Source organism: Canis lupus, chromosome 22 (assembly GCF_011100685.1).
Source record: "Canis lupus familiaris isolate Mischka breed German Shepherd chromosome 22, alternate assembly UU_Cfam_GSD_1.0, whole genome shotgun sequence".
Classification (NCBI taxonomy): domain Eukaryota; kingdom Metazoa; phylum Chordata; class Mammalia; order Carnivora; family Canidae; genus Canis; species Canis lupus.
Window position 1 is genome coordinate 2,345,894 of NC_049243.1, and position 22,827 is coordinate 2,368,720.

The 22,827-nt window shown below is 37.9% G+C and overlaps 1 protein-coding gene across 7 annotated transcripts in view; it reads left to right on the forward strand.

Moving 5' to 3' along the window:
- Nucleotides 1-22,827, forward strand: part of CAB39L (calcium binding protein 39 like) — a 107,930-nt gene that overhangs the window by 59,558 nt on the left and 25,545 nt on the right. For all 7 annotated transcript variants that reach the window (XM_038569468.1, XM_038569462.1, XM_038569463.1 and 4 more), the window contains 2 exons: nt 7,929-8,047; nt 21,102-21,270. In XM_038569468.1, the coding sequence (XP_038425396.1) occupies nt 7,929-8,047; nt 21,102-21,270 (288 nt within the window). The remainder of the gene's footprint in view (nt 1-7,928; nt 8,048-21,101; nt 21,271-22,827) is intronic.

The window sequence follows — 22,827 nt, forward strand, 5'->3', positions numbered from 1 at the left end:
GAGAGAGAGAGAGAGAGAGGCAGAGACACAGGCAGAGGGAGAAGCAGGCTCCATGCAGGGAGCCCGACGCGGGACTCAATCCCGGGTCTCCAGGATCAGGCCCTGGGCTGAAGGCGGCGCTAAACCGCTGAGCCACCCGGGCTGCCCAAAGGCTGCAATTTTAAAGTAACTGTTCTCTTTTGCAGTGCTGCTCTCTGTCACTCCTTTATTTGCCTTCTCTCACTTCTATTATCGTGAAGGATGCTGTTTATCAGCAGCTACTTCTTTTTTTTTAGTATTTTATTTATTCATTCATGAAAGACAGAGAGAGAGAGAGAGAGAGAGACACAGGCAGAGGGAGAAGCAGGCTCCATGCAGGGAACCTGATATGGGACTCGATCCCGGGTCTCCAGAATCATGCCCCAGGCCGAAGGCAGGCACCAAACTGCTGAGCCACCCAGGGATTCCCATCAGCAGCTACTTCTAATTGCTGTGCCTGCTGTTCATTGCTTCTTTCTTCTCTCTTTTTCTCTTTCTTTTTTAAATTCTAGTTGATACCTCCATATGTATCATTCATTCTGCAGATAATCATTGACTATCTCATGTCAGGGCTGACCTTTTCGAGTTTGTCGGCTTAATGCAAGTGCTACCTCAGGTTTGGCATCTGTTCAGTTACATTATATATAATCTTAGAATTACTGGCTAATTTCAGACATTTTGGGTCATTTCTAGATATGGCTTCAATATCATCAAAGATTTCTTTTCTTTTCTTTTTTTTTTTTTTTTTCCTGGCAACTTCTAAATGCAGAACCTGAAATCTAGCAGTCGGAGGGTTGCTGAAGACTGGTTTTGAAATAGCTAAGGTTTTACTCTAGTTAGTTATAGCATGATGAATGGACATCTGCGACGGTTCTGTATTATGGCAGGACCATCATTAATCATCTGATACCTGTTTAAGTTTTCTCTAATCCTTTCCTTTGATTTGAGAAACTGTTCCTGGTATCAGAGCTTGTTTTTGTTATCCGTGGGGGGCTTCCTTTGCCTTTGCACATTATTTGCTAATGAACCAGAAGAATGTTTTCCTCTGTGTAAAAGTTGGATAGAGTTCTGTGGAGCTTCGTTTCTCCTGCTCACAGGAATGCCGTATGGAAATGTCCTTGTGGCATTTCACTGGGAAGTATGAAAAACATGCTCTCATGACTTTTCAAAGAGGATTGATATTGTGCAGGATTACTGTGGAATCTAGAAAAGTGTGAACAAAGCAGATGACTTCTTTCATTTTAAATTTTATTTATATTTACAGCTTATACCCCTTATACAAGTATATCATTTAACATCTGGGAAATGAAACTCCTCTAGTATGAAGCAGTATGAACGTTTTCAGTATTTCAAAATTATGAGAGCAACTGATCCTAAAGCATCCTTTTAAAATGAAGACTCAGCTCCTAATTTTCTGTTAAAATTTGGATTTTGTATAGTGTGTTTTTCTTAAAGGAAGATAAAATTTGCTTTCCTGTGTGTCTTTTTTTTTTAAATCTGTCTCCCCCTTTTTAAAACTCTTCTTTCTTCTTCCCTGGCTCCCTTTCCTTTCTTTCTTCTTAATTCTTTTCTCTCTTTCTCCCTTATTCCTAGCCTTCTCTGTTTCTCTCCATGGAATAAACTGAAAGCAAAGGCTAGCCAGAGATTTTTCTTCTATGTAATCGTTACTAACATTTTGATGTCCTTATTTCTGCCCATTACATATACCATAATTTATGTAACCATGCCTAATTCTGGACATATTATTTTTAACTCTTTATTATCACCACTATGATAAAGATTTCTTTGCTGGCTAAGTTAGTCTGACTCTTGATTTTGGCTCAGATCATGATCTCAAGGTTGTGATATCAAGACCCACATCAGGTTCCGTGCTGGATGTGGAACCTGCTTAGGATTCTCTCTCTCCTCCTCCTTCTGCCCCTCTCCTCATCCTACCCCACCCTCACCCCTCACACGCATACATGGGCATTTGTTCTCTCTCTCAAAAAAAAAGTCTCTGCACCTGAAACTTTTCTTCTGTATTTAAGATTGTTATTTAGGATTATTTTCTTAGACTAGATTTCCCAATTTGAGATTCTAGGACATTGGTCAGGTATTGTTAAATTGTTTTATATCCTTACCAGCAATATATGAGAACTGACATTGACTTTTACCATTTATTTATTTTTTTTTTTTTAGTTTTTTTGTTTTTTATTTATTTATGATAGTCACACAGAGAGAGAGAGAGAGAGAGGCAGAGACATAGGCAGAGGGAGAAGCAGGCTCCATGCACCGGGAGCCCGACGTGGGATTCGATCCCGGGTCTCCAGGATCGCGCCCCGGGCCAAAGGCAGGCGCTAAACCGCTGCGCCACCCAGGGATCCCTGACTTTTACCATTTAAAAAAATTCTGGGACTCTGGACATAGGTGGTAACATAGGAGGCTCCTGAATTTCCCTCCTCCTGTGGATGAACAGAATGTAGTTACACACGCAGGAATTCCCTCTAAGAGAAATCTAGAAATTAGCTGATTTACTCCTACTCATCGGGCAATTGAGAAAATACCCACATGAAAATGGGGAGGAAAGGCTGAGACACACTCTGGCCTTAAACCCCAGCCCCTGGCATAGCACCGTACAGTCAGAGGGGGGAACCCCAACGCCTAGCTTCTCTTTGAGGAGCAGAGGGTTTGGACTGTGCCTCTAGTGCCCCAGCTTTTAAGGCTGTCAGTTGAGGGATGGTCCCCTAAATCACCTATGCATGAAAGCTAACAGGGCTTGCATTCATGAGCCCCACGGGACTAGAGCAAACAAAGGAGCAGTTGTTCATGGGTGTAAGAGCATTTGTTGCAACCATCCCCACCTCTCCCAGACTAGCACAGAGGAAGCGTGACAAAAACACCCATCTCCCAGTCTGTCTCTGGAAGGGGTTTGATCGTGCTTTACAGCTGCCCTCTGAGGTTCTGGCTTTTAATTCGCATGCAACTGCTTGCTGGCTATCATTTTCCCAAGGGCCCTGAAGAGCTAGTGGGCACTTGCCCTGCTTTCTTCCTCCAACTTGCTCCAACAAGACAACCAATAAATAATACAGAGAGATCTCATGTTAACTTGCCCAGTTTCCCTGACGGCAATAGCTTGCAAAACCATAGCACAGTGGCATGACCAGGATATTGGTATTGATAAAATCAAGATATAGAAAATTTCCATCACCACAAAGATGCCTCCCCTTGCCCTTCTATAGCCAGTCACCTCCCTTACCCCATCCTCAACTTCTAGCAACCACTAATCAGCTCTCCATTCTGTAATCTGAATATAAATGGAACCATATACTGTGTAATCTTTTCATTTTTTTTATTTGAGCTGACATACAAGGATGCATTGGTTTCAAGTGTACAGCGCAGTGATTCTGTAAGTTCGTACATTATATGCTCACTGCAAGTGTAGCTACCGTCCGTTTCCCATACATCACTATTATGACATCATTGACGATATTCATTATGCTGTTTGACTAATTTATTCCATAGTGGAAGCCTGTATCTCCTCGTCCCTTTCACCCATTTTACCCAATCCCCCCCCCACACACACACACTTTTCTCCCCTCTGGCAACTGTCAGTTTGTTCTCTGTATTTATAGGTCAAATTCTGCATTTTATTTGCTTATTCATTTATGGGTTTTTTGTTTTTGTTTTTTTGTTTTGTTTTGTTTTGTTTTTTAGATTCCACACATGAGTAAAATCATGCGGTGTATTTGTCTTTCTCAATCTGACTTATTTCACTTAGCCTAATACTCGTTCTGTTCATCCACATCTCAAATGGCACATCTTCTCCTTTTTACGGCTGTGTAATATTTGTTGCAGGAATATACGACATCTTCCTTGTCCATTTGTCGATGGACAATTAGGTTGTGGAACCTTTTGTTGCTGGCATTTTCATTCAGCATAATTCCTTAAGATTCATCCAAGTTGTTGCATGTTTCAAGGTTCATTCCTTTTTATTGCTGAGTCCCTGGTATGTGTATATAGTGCAGTTTGTTTAACCATTTACCCGTGCAAGGATTTCCATGTTGTTTCCTGCTTTTGGTTATTTACGAATAAAGCCACTATGAACATTGATGGCCAAGTTTCATTTCTCTGCGAAGAATAACAGGAGTGCAACTTGCTAGTATAGTAGTTGCATGTTAAGTTTTTGTTTTATTTTTTAAAAGATTTATGTATTTACTTCACAGAGGGGGAGAGGAAGGGAGTGCAAGGGGAGGGGCAGAAGGAGAGAATCCTTCAGCAGGCTTCACCCCAAAGCAAAACTCCCCTCAGGGCCTAATCCCAGGCCTCCGAGGTCGTGACCTGAGCCAAAACTAGGAGTCAGACACTCAATTGAGTGAGCCACCCAGCTGCCCCACATGTTAAGTTTTTAAAGAAATTGCTAAATAGTTTCCCAGACTGACTGTATATGTTTGATCTCCACCCACAATATACATGAGTAGTTTCTTTGCATTTTTGTCAGCATCTGGTGTTGTCACTATTTAGCCCTTTGATAAGTATGTGTATTAATATCTCCTGGTCATCTAATTTGCATTTCCCAAATGGCTAATTATGTTGAACATCTTTTATGTGCTTCTAGCCATCTGTAGATCCTCTTTGGTGAAATATCTCTTCGTGTCTTTTGCCCATTTTTTGATTGGTTACTATTTCCTACTACTAAGTTTGGAAGCTTCTTTACATATTCTAGACACTAGTTTTTTTGTCACATATATGGTTTGAAGTATTTTCTCCCTGTCTATAGCTTGCCTTTTCATCCTTATTAACCAGATCTTTTCTAAAACAAAAGTGCTGAATTTTGTTGAAGACCAATTTATTAGTTTCTGTTTTCTAGGTTGTGTTTTAATGTCAGATTTAAGAACTATTTGCCCAACTCTAGATCCTGAGGACTTTTCTCTATTTTTTTTCTAGAAGTTTTTTAGTTTTATGTTTTATGTTTAAGTCTGTGATCCATTTCAAGCCAATGTTTGATAAAGTGAATCCTTTAAGACTATTTCATCCTTGCAGATATCCTTTAAGAATGTTTTTTGTACATATTAATTAGTGTTCTTAGTACTTAGTCCATATTTTTTATGAGTAGTAGCTTTAAGATTGAGTAATTAGGGCAGCCCAGGTGGCTCAGAGGTTTGGCGCCTGCCTTCAGCCCAGGGCGTGATCCTGGAGACCGAGGATGGAGTCCCACATCCGGCTCCATGTATGGAGCCTGCTTCTCCCTCTGTCTTTGTCTCTGTCTCTCATGAATGAATAAACAAAATCTTAAAAAAAAAAAGATTGAGTAATTAATTGAATAATGTTAGTGTCTTTTCATTTTGAGCCTTGTTCTCTTGATGGTAAGAAAGTGCCACACTCACGATGTGATGAGCACTGGGTGTTAGATGCAACTGATAAATTACTGAACTCTACATCTGAAACTAAAGGTGTACTATATGTTGGCCAACTGATGTAAATAAAATAAATAAATAAAATATATTTTTTAAAAAACCAAAAAAATTTTAAAGCGCCACATTAACATATACATGAGATTCAGTGTTCCGGGTTTGTGATAAAGAGTTTATGGGATGACCACTCCTCTAACATGATAAATCAGTCCAATAAATATTGAATGCCCACTATATCTGGGCCCTACTATGGGTGTTGAAATATGGCTTCTCCTTGGGAGCTAACAGTGTGATGAGGGAGTTAGAGACAAAATTCATTCATTTCAGTGTACCGTTCAGTGTTGGAATCAGTTTAGTATGATGGCTAAGAACTCAGGCTCTGGATTCCATCAGTTTTCGATGGAGTCCTGGCTTCTTGCACATCCCACCTGGATAAGGCCACCTCGCTTGTCCTTACTTTCCTTACTTACAGTATGGACATTACAAGGTTGTTATGAGGATTGGAAAATACATGTAAAGTTCTTAGTGTAAAGTACCTGGCACAGAGTGAGTACTTTTAATAAATGTTAGCTGCAATGACCGAGGTAGAGATGAAGGTATGAGTAGACAGGGAAGCAGGGGTACTGGTCTATGTGGGGCAAGGAGTTTTGGTCACATAGAGAGAGGGGCAGTTATCCTAGAGGTGAATACTTCTGAACTGAACCTGCAGGATTGAAAGAGGACGTCAGCTACCTCCATTTTGGCCTGTCGGTGTCTTAGAGTTGATTAAGTTCTTTCCAGTTTATCTCTTAGCTCAGGCCAAACACCCCTGCAAGCAAAGCATCCCGTGATGGGAACCAGAACTGCCCCCTCGAGCAAAAAGGTATGCCCTGGCGTCAGCAAGACCCCACGTGATGGACCCCAAGACAATGATCTTTACTGCTTACTTACATATACCCACCAGACTTTGTCCCACATTTTCCTTATATAAACCTAGAAGTATTTTCAGCACTTTGGAGATAGTCTTTGAGACACTAGTCTGCTGTCTTCTTGGTGTTGGCCTTGCCGAAATAAATTCCTTTCTTGTTACACCACCACTCTCTGCCTTTGGATTTTGTCAGCAGTAAGTGGCTGAACCTAGTATGTTAGGGAACCCTGGAGCCGGGGGGCCCTTGCACCCCTGCACCCCCAGTTACAGGATGGCTAAGATTTAGCCAGAAAAAGAAAGGAAGGAAAAGCATTCAGGAAAAACAGAATAATGTGGACAAAGGTATAGGAATGAAAGATTGTGTACAAGTATATATAGTACAGCAAGCAGTTATTAATAGAACTTGAAGTAGGAATTGGAAAGCAAGACGTGGCTAGAGAGGGAGGCAAGGACCAGGTCATGAAAGATGTTGGATTTTTTCCTAAGCAAAAGGAAGGCATTGAAGAGCTTAGGAGAAGAAAATGTCATAATCAAATTTGCATTTCTAGCTGGTTCACTCTGCAGAGTGAAGACTGCTTTGAAGTGGAGGACATAACTGGAAGATGCTCTTTAACAGTTCAGTTGAGAGGTGAAGGCCAAAATCAGGGCCATAGTAACTGAGAATGGAATGTCATCCTTGTCCTTTTTTGTTTTGTTTTGTTTTTGGTCATCTGAAAAACTACTGTTCCAGGTGCCTGGCTGCTTCAGTCCGAAGAGCATGCAACTCTTGATCTCTGGGTTTATGAGTTCAATCCCCACACTGGTGTGGAGATTACTTAAAGTCTTAAGAAACAAACAAACAAAAATCCCGTTCAATTCAGAGCTTCAGTTGGAGAAGCAGATAAGCCTCAGGTTGTAGGGTGTGTGAGAGTGGAAGTCTTGTAAATGAGAACTCTAAAAAGTCGTATCCAAGACCGGCTATAGTTCCTCTGGATCAGGCTACTACGACTGAGTGGTCCTTTCTATTCCTCTAGGTTACATAGGATTTCTTACAATCACCCAAATCATATAGATCCACCTAATAAAACACTCACTTTTTTTTTAATGCACGAACTTGGAATGAAAATTGATAAAGGGGAGGGAAAAAATTAATAAAACGTACATCTAAGAGAAAGAAATTTGATTCCAACCTACATTTGCTAAAATCTTTATATCTTTATTTCCCTCCTCATTTAAGAAGGTTTAACAATGTTAACCATAATTTTCTTCTTATATAAAGCTAAAAGGTAAAAAAGCCTAAGGAATTCAATTGTATCCTATTCACTACTATTTTATATTCTTCTGTGCCATTTCATTTACTACTGTGAGAAATATTCTAATAGTTCAAATTAGCCATAGTGCAAATCCTGTGGAACAGAGCTGCATCCGTTTCGTAGACTCTGAATGTGTGAAAGCATAGCTGACTAAAGATATACAACCAGAATAAATTAATGGTTTGGGATATTACAAAGAACAGTGCTATTTTTCTTTCGTGTGTGTATGCGTAAACAGCTTTTGAGTTATAACTTATACTACACATATATAATTCACCTATTTCAAGTGCGCAATTTAATGGTTGTTCATTTCTTTGACAGGGAAAAAAAGATGTGACCCAGATATTTAACAACATCCTGAGAAGACAGATAGGCACTCGGAGTCCAACTGTGGAGTACATTAGTGCTCATCCTCATATCCTGTTTATGCTCCTCAAGGGGTAGGTACATGGTTCCCTTTAAAGTAGGCTTGAGTATAGAATAGTTGTTAAAAGTACACAGCACTGGGTCGCCTGCGTGGCTCAGTTGGGTAATAAGCATCTGACGACTCTTGATCTCAGCCCAGGTCTTGATCTCAAGGTTGTGAGTTCAAGTCTTGTGTTGGGCTCCATGCTGAGTGTGGAGCCTACTTACAAAAAAAAAAAAAAAAGAGTTATTAGCCTCATTTGAGGTGTGATGGGTTCTCTTTTGGAATCACGGTGAACTGTTTGCCGTGCTTGAGGTCAGCCCTCCAAATCTCCATCTCTGTGATTACTTAGGTTACAGCAAATTCTTTTCTTTGCATCTTCGTGTCTAAATAGAATTCCTATAAATAAATAAATAAATAAATAAATAAACAAATAAATAAATAAATAAATAAAATTCCTTCCATTTACTGTTTCTTTGTCCTCTAGTTTCCTGTTATCTCTATCTCTGCCTATTATTACCCGTGCTTCCCAATCTTCCCTTTTCCTAGCTACTCAGTTCCCTTTTTGCTGTTTGCCTGAGGCCAAATCCCCTGACTCTGATCCTCATTACACACACACATACACACACACACACACACACACACCTTCCAGTGGCTAGCATCTGCCAAGGCGACATGCTTCCATGTGGGGATAGACTAATATATAGGGGATCCAGAAAACTAAAATCTAGTCAAATAATAGAATCTTTGGGGTTTTTTTGTTTTTGTTTTTGTGTATATACTCATTTACAAATGTTTCTTAGGCATTCTGAGGCCTTTCTAACTCCTGAAGATCGGAGATCTAAATATCGGAAGGCTTGGGGAGAGCAGACTGCCCTCTTCCTCCCCTGCCCTGTCTTTCTACTCCACAGTCTCAAACCTAGCATGCTGTTCCATACCTAGTCCATCTCATCTCTGTTCAGTTCCCATTTCCTCTCTCACACATTTTAAAGTATTTAACTGTATAAGGTCATACATAACACCTAGTTTAAAAATAAGGTATATCAACCCACGGCAGCTTTTTGCGTCTTCTTTCTCCATTCCTTAGTCCCATTGCCCAGAGACAACCACTTTCATCTCTTTTGTTTGTTCATCTGGTATTTACCTCTAAATTTCAAAGAATGAACTTAATACTAATCTTTCAGTTTGTCAGTTTTAAAAACAATCTTTTGATTTTCTCATAGACTAAGATAGTCTTTTTCTTTATTTTCCTTCCTCTTTTCCTCCCAGTGTCCTTTATCATAACTTTTTATTTTATTAAAACTCACATTTAAATTATCATGGCTATATAATTATTATTTGTTCCTGTGATTACTTTTTTTTTTTATTTTGGTACAAAATATTGTTTCTACTGGAGAGTTGTGTCTTTCAATTCTGGAAAGGGAAATATGCTAATATGTATTAGAGTAGGCTAACCTCATAACAAGCATTAAAACTTTATAGCAAATAGGCCTGCAAATGGAGTGGCTTCCCCATAAGATTATTTCTCATATAACAGGGCAGAGCAGATGTTCTAGGTCAGCGGGATCTTCTGCCTTCCTCAGCATATGGTTCCTAAGATCATTTTGTTCAGCTTTGTCATTTCCCCTCACAGGAAGGCGAAAATACACGGGAGAAATTATCAGCCATGCCTGGAAATGGCTCATATTACTCCCATTCATATTCCATTTGAGAGCACTTGGTCATTTGGCCCCTTAGTTCTTTAGGAAATCTGAGAAGTGTTGTCTAGCATCTAGGAAGAAGAGGACAGTGGATTTTGGTACACTGCTGTTATTCTCTGTCACCTGTTTTTTCTTTGAAACTTTCTTCCCTTCCATTTTCTGCTTCCTAGATTTCCTGTTAGAGTTGAATCTCCAGGATTGATTTCTTAGTTCTTCTGTTTTCCATTTCTTATCTTTGTATGTGTTGGAAGATGTTAATTTTACATGTAATTGGAGATAAACTCTATTGAATTTTCCTTCCAGCTACTCTATTTTTAATTTATAAGAACTCTTTTTTGTTCTCTGATTATTCCTTCTTCTCATCTCTTGTACTTCCTGGTTCTGTGACCTTAGACAAGATATTACACATTTCCAAACCTCAGTTTTCTTATCTGTAAAATAAAAATAAAATTTGTAATATTACCTTCATACTAAAATAATGTTGCATTATATGCCATTGACTCTGCATCATCAGAAAGATTTGTGTTTTCAGCCAGGGTTCTGCCGATTACTTACTATAAGATCGTGGGTGGGTTATCTAACTTCCTTATGTCTTGGTTTCCTCATTGCAGTATGGAGTCAATAGTAATACCTACATCAGTGAGATAATGAGATAATGCTTATGAAGCACAGCATGTAGCACATGGGACTCAGGAACTACTAATCTAAGAAATTATTATCTGTATTCCTCTTAAGAGCTGCAGTTCCCATGGAAACATGTAAACAATTTAAAACAAATATAATAAAGGTCATATACAAGTGTCAGAATAACATTATAAAGTGCTCGTTTGCAGCTCACATGGATCTGCAAGTCTTAATGGACCCACAAGGATATGATTTGCACAGCTGGTCCTTGGTGAATAAGGCCAAGGTGATCAATTTATACCCACTTCTGGAGATTCTAAAATGTTAAGCTCTAAAGCACTAGACATTATCCTCAAGGGGATGGGAAGCCACTGAAGAGTTTTGGAGAGAGAAAGAGCGTCAGATTTGTGTTTCAGGAAATGAGATAAATTAATAGTAGTTTTGAAAAGTGAGCTTATAAAGAAATGATCCCTTGAGAATGCCGAAATGTGTTGTCCTGGAGATTGTGTTGACTGATGTAGAAGAGCAGGGGTATGGATGATCTAAAGCAATACCTTCTACGCGATGCCTGGGTGGATCAATCTGTTAAACATCTCTTGATGTTTAACTCTTGATTTCAGCTCAAGTCAGGGCCATGAGATTGAACCCCGTATTGGGCTTTGCGCTGAGTGGGGCCTCTTGAGATGATCTCTCTCACTCTCCCTCTGCCCCTCCTTCTTGCTCAGGCTCTCTCTTGCTCTCTCTCTAAAAATGAATTACTTACTTAATAATTAATTAATAGCAATAAGTAAATTAATTTAATTAACTTCATTTCTTTTCTGCATGGTAAAATGTATATACATTTGATACATTTACATATCATATATGCTTTATGAAAGATATAAAAACAGCATAATTGGATATTTATTTAGAAAATTAAGTTGATGAAAAATTATGTTACATTGAAGAAAACAACTTCTCTTCCATTTCTGTATATAATACAGAAGATAAGCAGCTAATTCTAAGTGTTATTTATTAATAATTTAACTGCTGGAACATATTACAGATCTATAGTGAGCCTTTTGATCTGTGGTGTGCATGGGATGCATTAATGTGTAATTGTGTGCCATGGCTCCCACCCTTTCTCCTACAGAAGGGGAGTTACAAACCATAAAAAAAATTGGTGCAAGGAAGCCAGGCAGGGGAACTAGACTAAGGTAGACGTGATGTCCACTTGCAAACGAGGCATGGAGATGAGCAGGAAGGAGTCAGATGGAGGAGACCCACCTACTTCATGAGAGTATTGGGAGGCTTAACAGGCGGAAGCTCCAAAGCAGCTACACAGTGAATTGGAGGAGGGAAGGGAGTTTAAGAAATGATGCTGTAGGTTTTAAGTGAATATTTTTGTAATTTATTTTACAGAAAGAGAGCAGACACATGAGTGGGGGGAAGGGCAGAGGGAGAGGAAGAGTGAGAGAGTGAGAACCTCAAACAGACTCCATGTTGAGCCCGGTGTGAGGCTTGATCTCACAATCCTGAGATCATGACTTGAGTTGAAAACAAGAGTCGGCCGGTCACTTAATCAATTGAGCCACCTAGGCACCCCGATTGGAATCTCTTTAAATGGCTTTTTTTAGATGACTTTTTACTGTTGGATTATGTTTATATGTGACTCTAAAATTTGTGGGACCTTGGCTTTTTAATAATTGGGATTACATATAAAGTTTACTGAGTATGAATAATCGGTAAATCTTTATTATACTTTATTTGAAAATGTGTTTATGTCCCATTTGATGGTGTGTTTTCTGATTAATTCATATGACTACAATTCATATACAAATTATTTGATGCAACAAGTCATTCAGTTTATAAACGAATTATTAAGTTGATTTAAGTAAAAGTATTCATTATATTTGAAATATAAACTCTCTATTTATTAGTCACCTGTATCTACCAGTGATCCTATTTTAATGTATAAGTCTTAATAGATAATTGTATGTCATTTTTTTCGGTATTTACGAAGAAAAACTTAAATAGCTTTCATTCATTTTTTCTAGTAGGTGGAGAAAATAATTTTTAATTGCTTAATTATTGGCTACTTTGTTAATATACAGATTTCTAAGACTCCATTTTCATGTAATTATAGCACACAATAGAAAAATAGGAATTATTTAAGAATAACTTCTCCACTTTTGATCACTAGAAAAGCTTTATAAAATGTCTTACCATTTCTTCTAGAAAGTTAATATCTAGTTTAGTCTATAAGGTTAAAACTGCTCCTTAGTTCATTTATGAAGGGCCTTCAATAATAACAGTACTAGTAATAATAACACTAATAATAGCAATAGTCATGGTAGAAGTTTAGATCATATTTATGAAATGTTAGGCCTTGCTTTATGTATATACATATATATATATAATAGTGCTATAGGTAGTTATTATTGCTGTTGTTATTGTTAGTTTGTTATAACCTATATTATACATGAGGATACTGCAGCCCAGAGAGGTTAACTAACTTATCCAAAGGCACATAGCTAGTATGATATAAACCCAAGCAGTCTGGCTCCAGAATCTGTGCTCTCAGAATACTATCCAGCTCTCCATTCCTCAAGCAGTCACAGTCTACAGTGAGAAGAGACAACTCACTATTGTTACTTTATGGTACATCCAAAAAGGAGCAGGTTTTAAAGTAGAAAATTGCCAAATAGGCACAAAGAGGAGAAGGATTGAGTGCCTCCTGGGCAAAGACATGGAGGCATCGAAGTGCATAACTGTTTTGGAGGATGACAGGATTTCTGGAGTAGCTGGAGTCCAGTGTGACTGAGAGAGAAGGTTGGGGGATAAAACTGGAAAGGCTGAGAACATATTGTGAAGAGCTCTCTATGCCCCACCAAGGAGTCTGGATGTCATTCTGTAGGTAAAGTGGAACCACCCAGAGACTGGAGGCGATGGGTTCTGGTGGCAGTGTAGAAAATTGCTTGCACTGTGAAGGTGCTGAGGTTCCAGCTTGGAAGAATTCAAATGTTAGCAGTGATATTAGGGATGAAGAAAGCAGATATTTAAAAAATATCTTAATTTTTTTGACTCAAAGTAGTACATATTTATTATTTTAAACTTCAAATATTTTAGAAATGTCTAATATAGAAGGGGAGTACAAACCATAATCTCTCCCAAAGAAACCATTATCAACAATTTGGTGATGATACCTCTGGGCTTTAATCTCTGGTATAATGATTCTTCTTTTATTCTTTAAACCAGACTTTAAATTCATTCCTTCACATCCTGTTGTTAGATGTTGAGTTCATGCTCTGTGCCAAGTATTGCATTCAACATCTTTACTTATGTTATTTCATGTAATTCTTTTAATAATATTGCAAAGACTGGGTATTCTTACTATTTTACAGATGAGGCTGTTGAAACTCAGAGTAAGTCTATTGCTTAAGGTTACACAGCTAATAAATGACAAAGCCAAGTTTTCAATCCAGATCTGTCTCTAAATTCCATGTTCTTTACCATTACTATATCTTTAATAGATTTGTGAACCATTCAGGTGTGAAGGGAAAGGAAATTACAGAGGATCCTGAGTACAGGGTAGACAAAAAGTCCTAAACAGTTTAGGACAGTTTTGTTAGAATCAACTCTACCCATCATCATTGTTTAGTTTAGCTTAAAATGCTAAATCCTTTGTTAACAATTTCTACTGAATTATCTCTTGTAAAATTGCTTAAAAACTCGGGACAAAACTTGATTGGTTCCTTTACAAGTCCAACTGATGTTACTTAATGATGGTAACATCCGTTATCAAATGATGGTATCATTCTGTATTGAACCTAATTCTAACCAGGAAGGAATTGATACTTGCTCATCAAAGATAATTATCTGAATATAGGGAATGAAATATGAAGGATTTGGAACCCCAAACTTTATGAAAAGATTTTAAGTAAAGACTTTCTCTAAATGAACTTTTCTCTTGGACCAGGCAAGTGACATTCCAAGTTACTGAGAGAACTTGAGGATGAAGTCACCTAAACTCCTCTCAGTGACCCATAAAAAAATCATAGCCAATGGAAGATGTTCCAGAAGTCTAATATTGAAATCATAAATTTCTCCAAATACTATTTAAAAAATTTTTAATAATAATTTTCAACCATATACAAAAATAGAAAGTAGAAAGAAACCCTTTGTATCTGTATCCATCACCCAATCTTAACAACCATCAGCATTTCACTGTGTTTGATTCCTCTATCTCCCCAACTGCTACCCCCCTCTTTTTTGGCTGGAGTATTTTAAAGCAAATCTCAAACCTCATGTAATCTCATTGTGTCAACCCTAAATAATTTACTTTCTAAAGCTTTTCAAAAAATAAAAAAATAAATTTTACAAAATCACAATGTAATTATTATGCTTAAAAAGTAACACTGATTCTATAGTAACTAACACTTAACCCATACTCAAATTTCCTTGATTGCCCCCTCCCCAAAATTTCCATATTGGTTTGTTCAGTTGAGGATCCTAACAAGATCCACTTACTGTATTTGGTTGTAATATAGGTCTTTTTAAAGTCTCTTTTCATTGAGAACAGCACCCGGTCCCCTTTTCATCTCATTGACTTTTTGAAAAACTGAGTTCATTATGCTACAGAATTTCCTCCATTCTGGATTTGTCATACTGTTTGCTAATGGTGTCACTTAACTTGTTCCTCTGTCCCCTGTATTTCTGTCCTGGAGGTTATATTTAAAGACTTTATTAGATTCAGATTCCATTTATATTTTGGCAGTCCTATTTTGTAGGTGATGCTGCGTAGTTCATATTTCATCTCATCAGGCGACATGCATTTTGTAATGCAGGGTGCATGCAGGTGGAGACAGCTTAATCCAACGTAAAGTTCCTCACCAACCTTACACTTAATTGTTTTACCATTCATTGACAAACACTGTATGATTCAGTCATTTCATTAGCAGTTACAAAAAGATGATTTTCTAATCCTGTCACTTCTCATGTATTTATAAACTAGAGTAGTTTTATAGAGAATAATGTTCCCTCATCTACCACAATTTAACTACTCTAAAATACAGTTCATACCATAGAGGTAGAATAAATAGAATAAATGCCTAATTCTTTTCCTAACACTATCAATTTAGAGAGAAATAAGTCGTTACCTCAGGAACTTCCATTGGCCTCTAGTGAGTTTCTTCTCTCTCTCTCTCCCCCTCCTCCATCCCTCCCTCTGCCTTCCCCTTCCCTGCCACCTTCCCTCTTCCCTCATCCTTTTATTATCATTATGAATTTATGGGTTTAATTTTTTCCATATGTTTCATTTGTCTTGCTAGTGCTCTCAGGTGTCTATCTGTGGCCCCTTCAAGTTGCCCCCATTAGTGTGTGAGAGATTTCTTGCTTTCTGGCGCAAGATATGCCAAGCCCATCTTGTACATTTCCTAACAGACTTGGAATCAGCCATTTCTACCAAGGACTCTTGTTCTTTTTAGTGAGAAATAGTTCTTAGAGACTGTAATCTGGATGCTAGGGCTTCTCATTGACATTGAATTGTTACTACTTCTAAGTGTTTTTAGTGGACAGTTATCTCATTTTTTTAAAGTAAGCAAATATATCTAGATTAAAAGCAAAACCTCTTGTCTGTATTGAGGAAAATGACATTTTACAAAATTTTTCCAACTACTGCCTGACATTGTTTGCTTCCAGCAATAACAAAAGTCATTTTCCCCCTTATAGATATTTTTTCACAAGATCTTCTGACTATTGTATAATTTGTGTAATGTTTACTGTAGCTCACTGCTAGATGAGACAATTGCTCTTATATTTGAGCTTTTATTAAATTAGAAAGAGAATCTTATACAGTGTGATTATTTGAAAAACATGCATATATAGTGTTGTGCCTTCTCCATACTAACATAGAGGCCAGACTATACGATCCAAACTACAAATCAAAAAGGAAGATATAATTCAGTTCTATCAAATAATCATTCAACATTTATTGGATTAATCTTTATTAGCAACCTGACATAAATTAGTCATTGTGGAGGCGCAGTGATTCATCATGGTCCCTGCCCTTGGGAACCTTTTTCATAAGTGGACTAGAATAGAATAGATATGATATTTACTCTGAACCAAGAATAAGGGTATTAATGTTATTGGGATTTGAAACTTAAGATAGGCTTAATTTGTGGAGCACATCTTTATATAGTAGGCAATAAACTATCAGAAGCCAATATCCAAGAAAGTAGAAAGTTCGAAATGATATATATAAATTACAGATCCCTTAAGTGATACTGAGGAAAACTAAGAATTTCTTTACATATCCCAGAGTATTCCTAATTCTAACATGCTGTCATCTCAGAGAATGACATTTCCACTGTTAGGCACAAACTAGTGGGATGCAACATGTGTTCTGACCCAGAGGAGTATTTTAAAAAATATTTCCTTAGTTTTCAAGAATAAATAGTATATCACAGATGCTTCCAATAAACTTTACGAAATGAAAGGAAAAAGTGAACTAATTACACACAAAAGCTTGGAGTATAAACTTTTTATAGATAGTCTCGGTTTGGAAATTGAATTAAGAAATGAGAAAATGTTGGCTGGAGATCATACAACATTCTGTGTAAGCCAGAGTTTGAGTTTCATTAAAGTTCTAGTATTAAGATTTTCAGTTGGAATTTGAAATTCATTGACTTCAGGGGTGCCAAGTTGGTTAAGCATCTGACTCTCGATTTCTGCTAAGGTCACAATCTCAGGGTTGTGAAATTGAGCCACACTGGGCATGGAGCCTGCTTAAGATTCTCTCTTTTTCTCTGCCTTTTCTTCCCCCACCTACTCAGGCACCTCTCTCTCTCCCTCTCTCTCTCTCTCTCAAAAAAGAAGAAGAAGAAGAAGAAGAAGAAGAAGAAGAAGAAGAAGAAGAAGAAGAAGAAGAAGAAGAAGAAGAAGAGAAGAAGAAGAAGAAGAAGAAGAAGAAGAAGAAGAAGAAGAAGAAGAAGAAGAAGAAGAAGAAGAAGAAGAGAAGAAGAAGAAGAAGAAGAAGAAGAAGAAAGAAGAAGAAGAAGAAAGAAGAAGAAGAAAGAAATTCACTAATTTCATTATATGCCTACTTCATGCAAAACATTATGCTAAGCACTCTTTGGAGATTGAAGTAGGGATAGGGAAAAGTAACAAATAAGATCCAGAAACCCTATAGAGAGAGTGGAGGAGGACAGGAGAAGGTAAGAAGTAAAACCTGTCACATGAAGTTGTTTGAAATGAGGTGATCTAGACAGATGTCTAACAATTCATTGGTGATGTAACACAGTGCAGTTTGAAAAAAAAAGTGCTAAACTGGAATTACAGACAAACTGTTGTAAGAATATGAAGGAGAGAGAGAATAATCTGAGTGGTAGGTTATTAGGAAAGACTTCAAGGAGGTGGTATCATTTAAACGAAGCCTTGAAAGATAAGAGAGGATCTTAAAGGTAGAAATGAAAGAAGGACATTCTAGATGGAGAGAATGGCAGACAGACCCCAAGGACGTAAGGAATGGGATGAGAAATGAAACTGAAAAGTTGAGTTCAGAGGCAACTTACAAAAGTCTGTAAATAACTCACTAAGTCTGGATTTTAATGATCATAAGTTCTTTATTTCATACTGTCTAACGTACTCTACCAATGAACAGCGTTGTTTTTCTCCTTCACAGTTTAGAAAATATACCCCTCTTTATCACATTTTAATATTTTCCCATATGTAACTCTTCCATGTGTACCAGCAGACTGATATTCAAGTTCTTCTGGTAAGAGAAATTATTAACACTATAGACATTTTCTTAATATTCTGCAAATAATCATGTCTATCTGAATAGATTAGCACCTAATGTTAATCTGAATTATTCAGGGAAAACTCAAAGGCTATTTGTAGATAGGATTCAGCATAAAACAGGACAAAATGATAAATACTACCCTAGTTTAATGAATCCTCTCAAATATCCGTTTACCATTTTCCCTACCGTATATATAGATTTGATTTTGTAAAGTAGTGGGTTTCCTAAGTTTTAGGAGGGAAACTATTCTTGAATCAAATTTCGTGTAGATGTTATAAAGAATAATGCATGATTTTTTTATTGCCCAACTCATATTTGGCAAGTTATATCTTGAAACTTTGTGTAGGAGTCGTTTTGTTTCGATTTTCATCCATCGAGTTTTCTTTCTTATCTGTTCATTTCAGTTCTCATGTGTTCAGTGGCCTTTTTTGCTTTTAAAAGTATTTTTTTGCTGGACTCTTTCTAACTTGCAAAATTCATGGTAAGTTTGAAAGATTATGTAGGGCCTTTATGTATGTCATTTTTCTTCTATTCTCAACATTATAGGAAAGTACTTTTTCAAGAATTGAGATAATTGAATTTTTTCCCCAGTAGGCTTTGTATGAGAACCATAAAAACTAATATTGTATTTAAACTGAGATGAAATGAGATTTTTTTAATCCTATGCACACTTCCCAGTCTTTTACAACTATCTCTTCCTTTGTTCTATTCTACTATTTATCTACAATGGTCAACTGTATCTTTTTTTTTTTAATATTTTATTCATTTGAGAGAGAGAGAGAGCACGAGATCACAGGGGAGGGAGCGGCAGAGGAGGAGGGGGAAGCAGGCTCTCTACTGAGCAGGGAGCCTGATCCGGGACTCCATCCCACTGCCCCAGGGTCATGATCCAAGCTGAAGGCAGGTGCCTAGCCATCTGAGCCACACAGGCACCCTCAACTGTTTCATTTTAATACTGAGTTTGTTTTACTTGAGCTGAGTACTGTTGATTTTCTTGCACCCTTACCATACACTGGAATATAACTCAAACCTACATTTATTTCAGGTTGAATTTGACCCTGGAGGCATTGCCATTAAATCAGGGATGGAACAGATCTAATGTGCCAGTCCTGAGTTGTTTCCTACAGTAGACATTGTGTTTTTCTAGTGCAGTTTTCACCTTGAGCTGTAATTCATGACTTCAGTGAGTCCATCAATACACAGCTACTTAGTATTGGTCATCTATGACATACAAATCATATATATCTGAGTGCATGTAATATCTATCCTTATCCTATCTTCTCCCTGAATTCCAGGTAGATACGTTCTATTGCCTGGGAGACACCTCTGCTTAGATATGGGGCATCTCAAACTTAACATGGTCTTTCAATTTCTTCAATGAACTGTTCCTCTACTAGTTTCATTCATCTTTATTTTTATTTTATTATTTTATTTTTTTTTATTTTTATTTGAGATTTTATTTATTCATGAGAGACACAGAGAAGTAGAGAGAGAGAGAGAGAGAGAGGCAGAGACACAGGTAGAGGGAGAAGCAAGCTCCATGCAGGGAGCCCAACGGGGGACTCAATCCCAGGTCTCCAGGATCAGGCCCTGGGCTGAAGGCGGAGCTAAACCGCTGAGCCACCTGGGCTGCCCTTCATTCATCTTTAAAATTGGCACCACCATCTACCCAATTATTCAGGCCAAAAATAGGGGGAATCGTTGAATCCTCAATTTCCTTCACTCCAAATTTGTTCCCCACCCTCCTCCAGCAAGGCCTGTTGACTCTGCCTCCAGACAATGTGCACCATCTGCCCACGGTCCTCTATCGTACTATGGCCACCTCAGCCCAGGCCACCATCGTCTCTAGCTGGGCACCCACTCCTCCTCCTGCCACTCCCCCGTTTTATAATAGATTCTCCACAGATGCCCAGAGCAATCTTTTAATTTTATTTATTTTAAAGATTTTATTTATTTATTCATGAGAAACAGACTGAGAGGTAGAGACACAGGCAGAGGGAGAAGCAGGCTCCATGCAGGGAGCCCGATGCAGGACTCGATCCCGGGTCTCCAGGATCATAACCAGGGCCGAAGGCGGCGCTAAACCACTGAGCCACCCAGGCTGCCCTAGAGCAATCTTTTTAAAGCATTCATTAGGCCATATGCTTTAAACTTGCTTTAAACTCTCCAGAGGCTTCCTACCACACTTTAAAACCACCCTCCTTATCTTAGATTGTGGAGCGGGAACCCTCTGTGATGTGGCCCCTGCCCTTCTCCACTCTTGCCTTGTTTCACCCTTCTCACCACTCCTGCCCTACATTCCAGCCATGCTGGCCTTGCTTATCTCTGACTCACCAAGCTGGTTCTTGCCTCGGAGCCTTTGCGGTTAGTTCCCTTTGCCTGGAACGCTTTGCTCTCTCCCTGACCCCTCAGTCTAAACTAAAGTAAGGTAAGTAGTCACACTCTGTAGTATAGGTATTTTAATGTCTTCTGTTTCATAGCACTTCTCAGAACATGAAATTTCTTTTCATTGTTTGTAATCTGTCTCTTACCCCCACTAACTAGTATTCTTTTTTTAATAATAAATTTATTTTTTATTGCTGTTCAATTTGCCAACATACAGAATAACACACAGTGCTCATCCCATCAAGTGCCCCCCTCAGTGCCTGTCATCACCCATTCACCCCCACCCCCCGCCCTCCTTCCTTTCCACCACCCCTAGTTCGTTTCCCAGAGACTAACTAGTATTCTTACTAAAAAACATGAACTCTAGGAAGGCAGTGACCTGCTGTGCTTACTGTTGTGTCCTCAGCATCTGGAATAGTGCCAGGCACGTCAGAGATAGTCAGTGGATATTGAAGGAATGGTGTCTGAATGAACTGTGACAAATGGCGACTATGGTTCCATTAACCGGAGTATCAAAATGGGTCTTTTGATACCATTAATATTACTTTGTTAGGATAACAGAGTTCTCTGTTTGTCTCTTGTTTATTATGCTTTAGATATGAAGCCCCACAGATTGCCTTACGTTGTGGGATTATGCTGAGAGAATGTATTCGACATGAACCACTTGCCAAAATCATCCTGTTTTCTAGTCAGTTCCGAGACTTCTTTAAGTATGTGGAGTTGTCAACATTCGATATCGCTTCAGATGCCTTTGCTACTTTTAAGGTAATTTTTTTTTTCCTGAATCAGTTCAGTCATTTAGTTTCAGCATCTAGTTAAAGTCAGTTGGCCCCTGAGGAGGCAGTTTAATTTTAAAAAGCAGAAAAGGCTATCCCTTACACCTGAGCACAACCAACTGAGATTTATGATGTCAATCATAAAGAGCCTCATCAGTAATGCATTCTAGAAGGCCAGTCTATCACATTGTGGAAAAAACAATTCAAAATACTTGTCACAGGCTCCTACAGAATGAATTGCAATACAGAAGCGCACATGTGGTATTCTGTGCAAAGCATGCCTTCATTTATGTTAAAAACAAAGGGCATCAGCTGCCACTTAAAGTGCATCTGGGCTGAATACCTGTGGAAGATTACCAGGGAAGCAGGAACAGCGGTCATCTGCAAGGAAGGGAACTGGGCATCAAAGGGAGCTGAAGATCCTTCATATGATGGATACGATCTTTGCACATGAAGGACATCCTTTATCAATGCAATCATAAATTCCCACACACTGAAACAAATTGCTCATAAATAAATTGTGGGTTTTTTTCATAACCATCTATATTCTTGTAAACGTACTATCTACTCTGTTACTAAATGGGAAATAAATTTAATCTTAGTTTTATATTAAAAAATTCTTAATTGGTATAAAATAACATAACATAAAGTTGCCATCTTACCATGTTTTAGTGCACAGTTTCCTAAGGTCAAGTTATCTTCTCGCTGTGGTGCAACAACGCTGCTCCATTTCCCCCTCCCCGAGCCCTGCAACCACCAGTCTGCTTTCTGAGTTTGACCATCACAAAGATGTTCAGAAAGCATATTAGAAAATAATGTAGCTAATTTGCAGGCTAAAATACTAGAACTTACACATCTGGTGAATGATGTCACCTTAAAGATTTCTGTCTTTGGAAATCATTTACTTCTTCTTACTATCCTGCCATTATTTAATATATTTTGAAACTGGTATCATTGTCTGTGGCATGTTCATTTTTCAGTAATGGCAAATCGTCATCCTTGGAGGGCGCATAAAAGTTTTGGAAATAGCACAAAGCTGTCTGACATTCAGGTTAATGGGTAAAGTGGGTGATCGTGGTAGCTAGAACTGTTTTTGGTTTTGGTGATAATAATGGTAATGATAATAAAAAGAAATTTTAAAATGACTAAAACAGAGTCTGACTTCCTTCAGAGTATACCACATTGGCTCTGAAGATGATTTTAGAAGAGGAATTCTGAAAATATTTTAAGCTGATGCTGTAATAGCATCATTGACAAAAAAAAAAAGTCAATTACAAAAGGGGCAAGATTCATTTAAATGTATATATTCAGATTCATTTTTTTAAAAGCATTTCAGCAATGTACTTGTTCCATTTATGTCATTCCAAATTTACTTCTACTCTTTTTTTAGGATATAAATATACATTGTTACTTAATAGTAATCCATGTATGACTTTTTATTTTTCATATATTATCTTAAAGACGTATTTCAGCGATATTGACATTAGTCCATACACCAGTATTAGTAAATACTTTAATCCTATTACTTTATGTGAACGACTTGAAA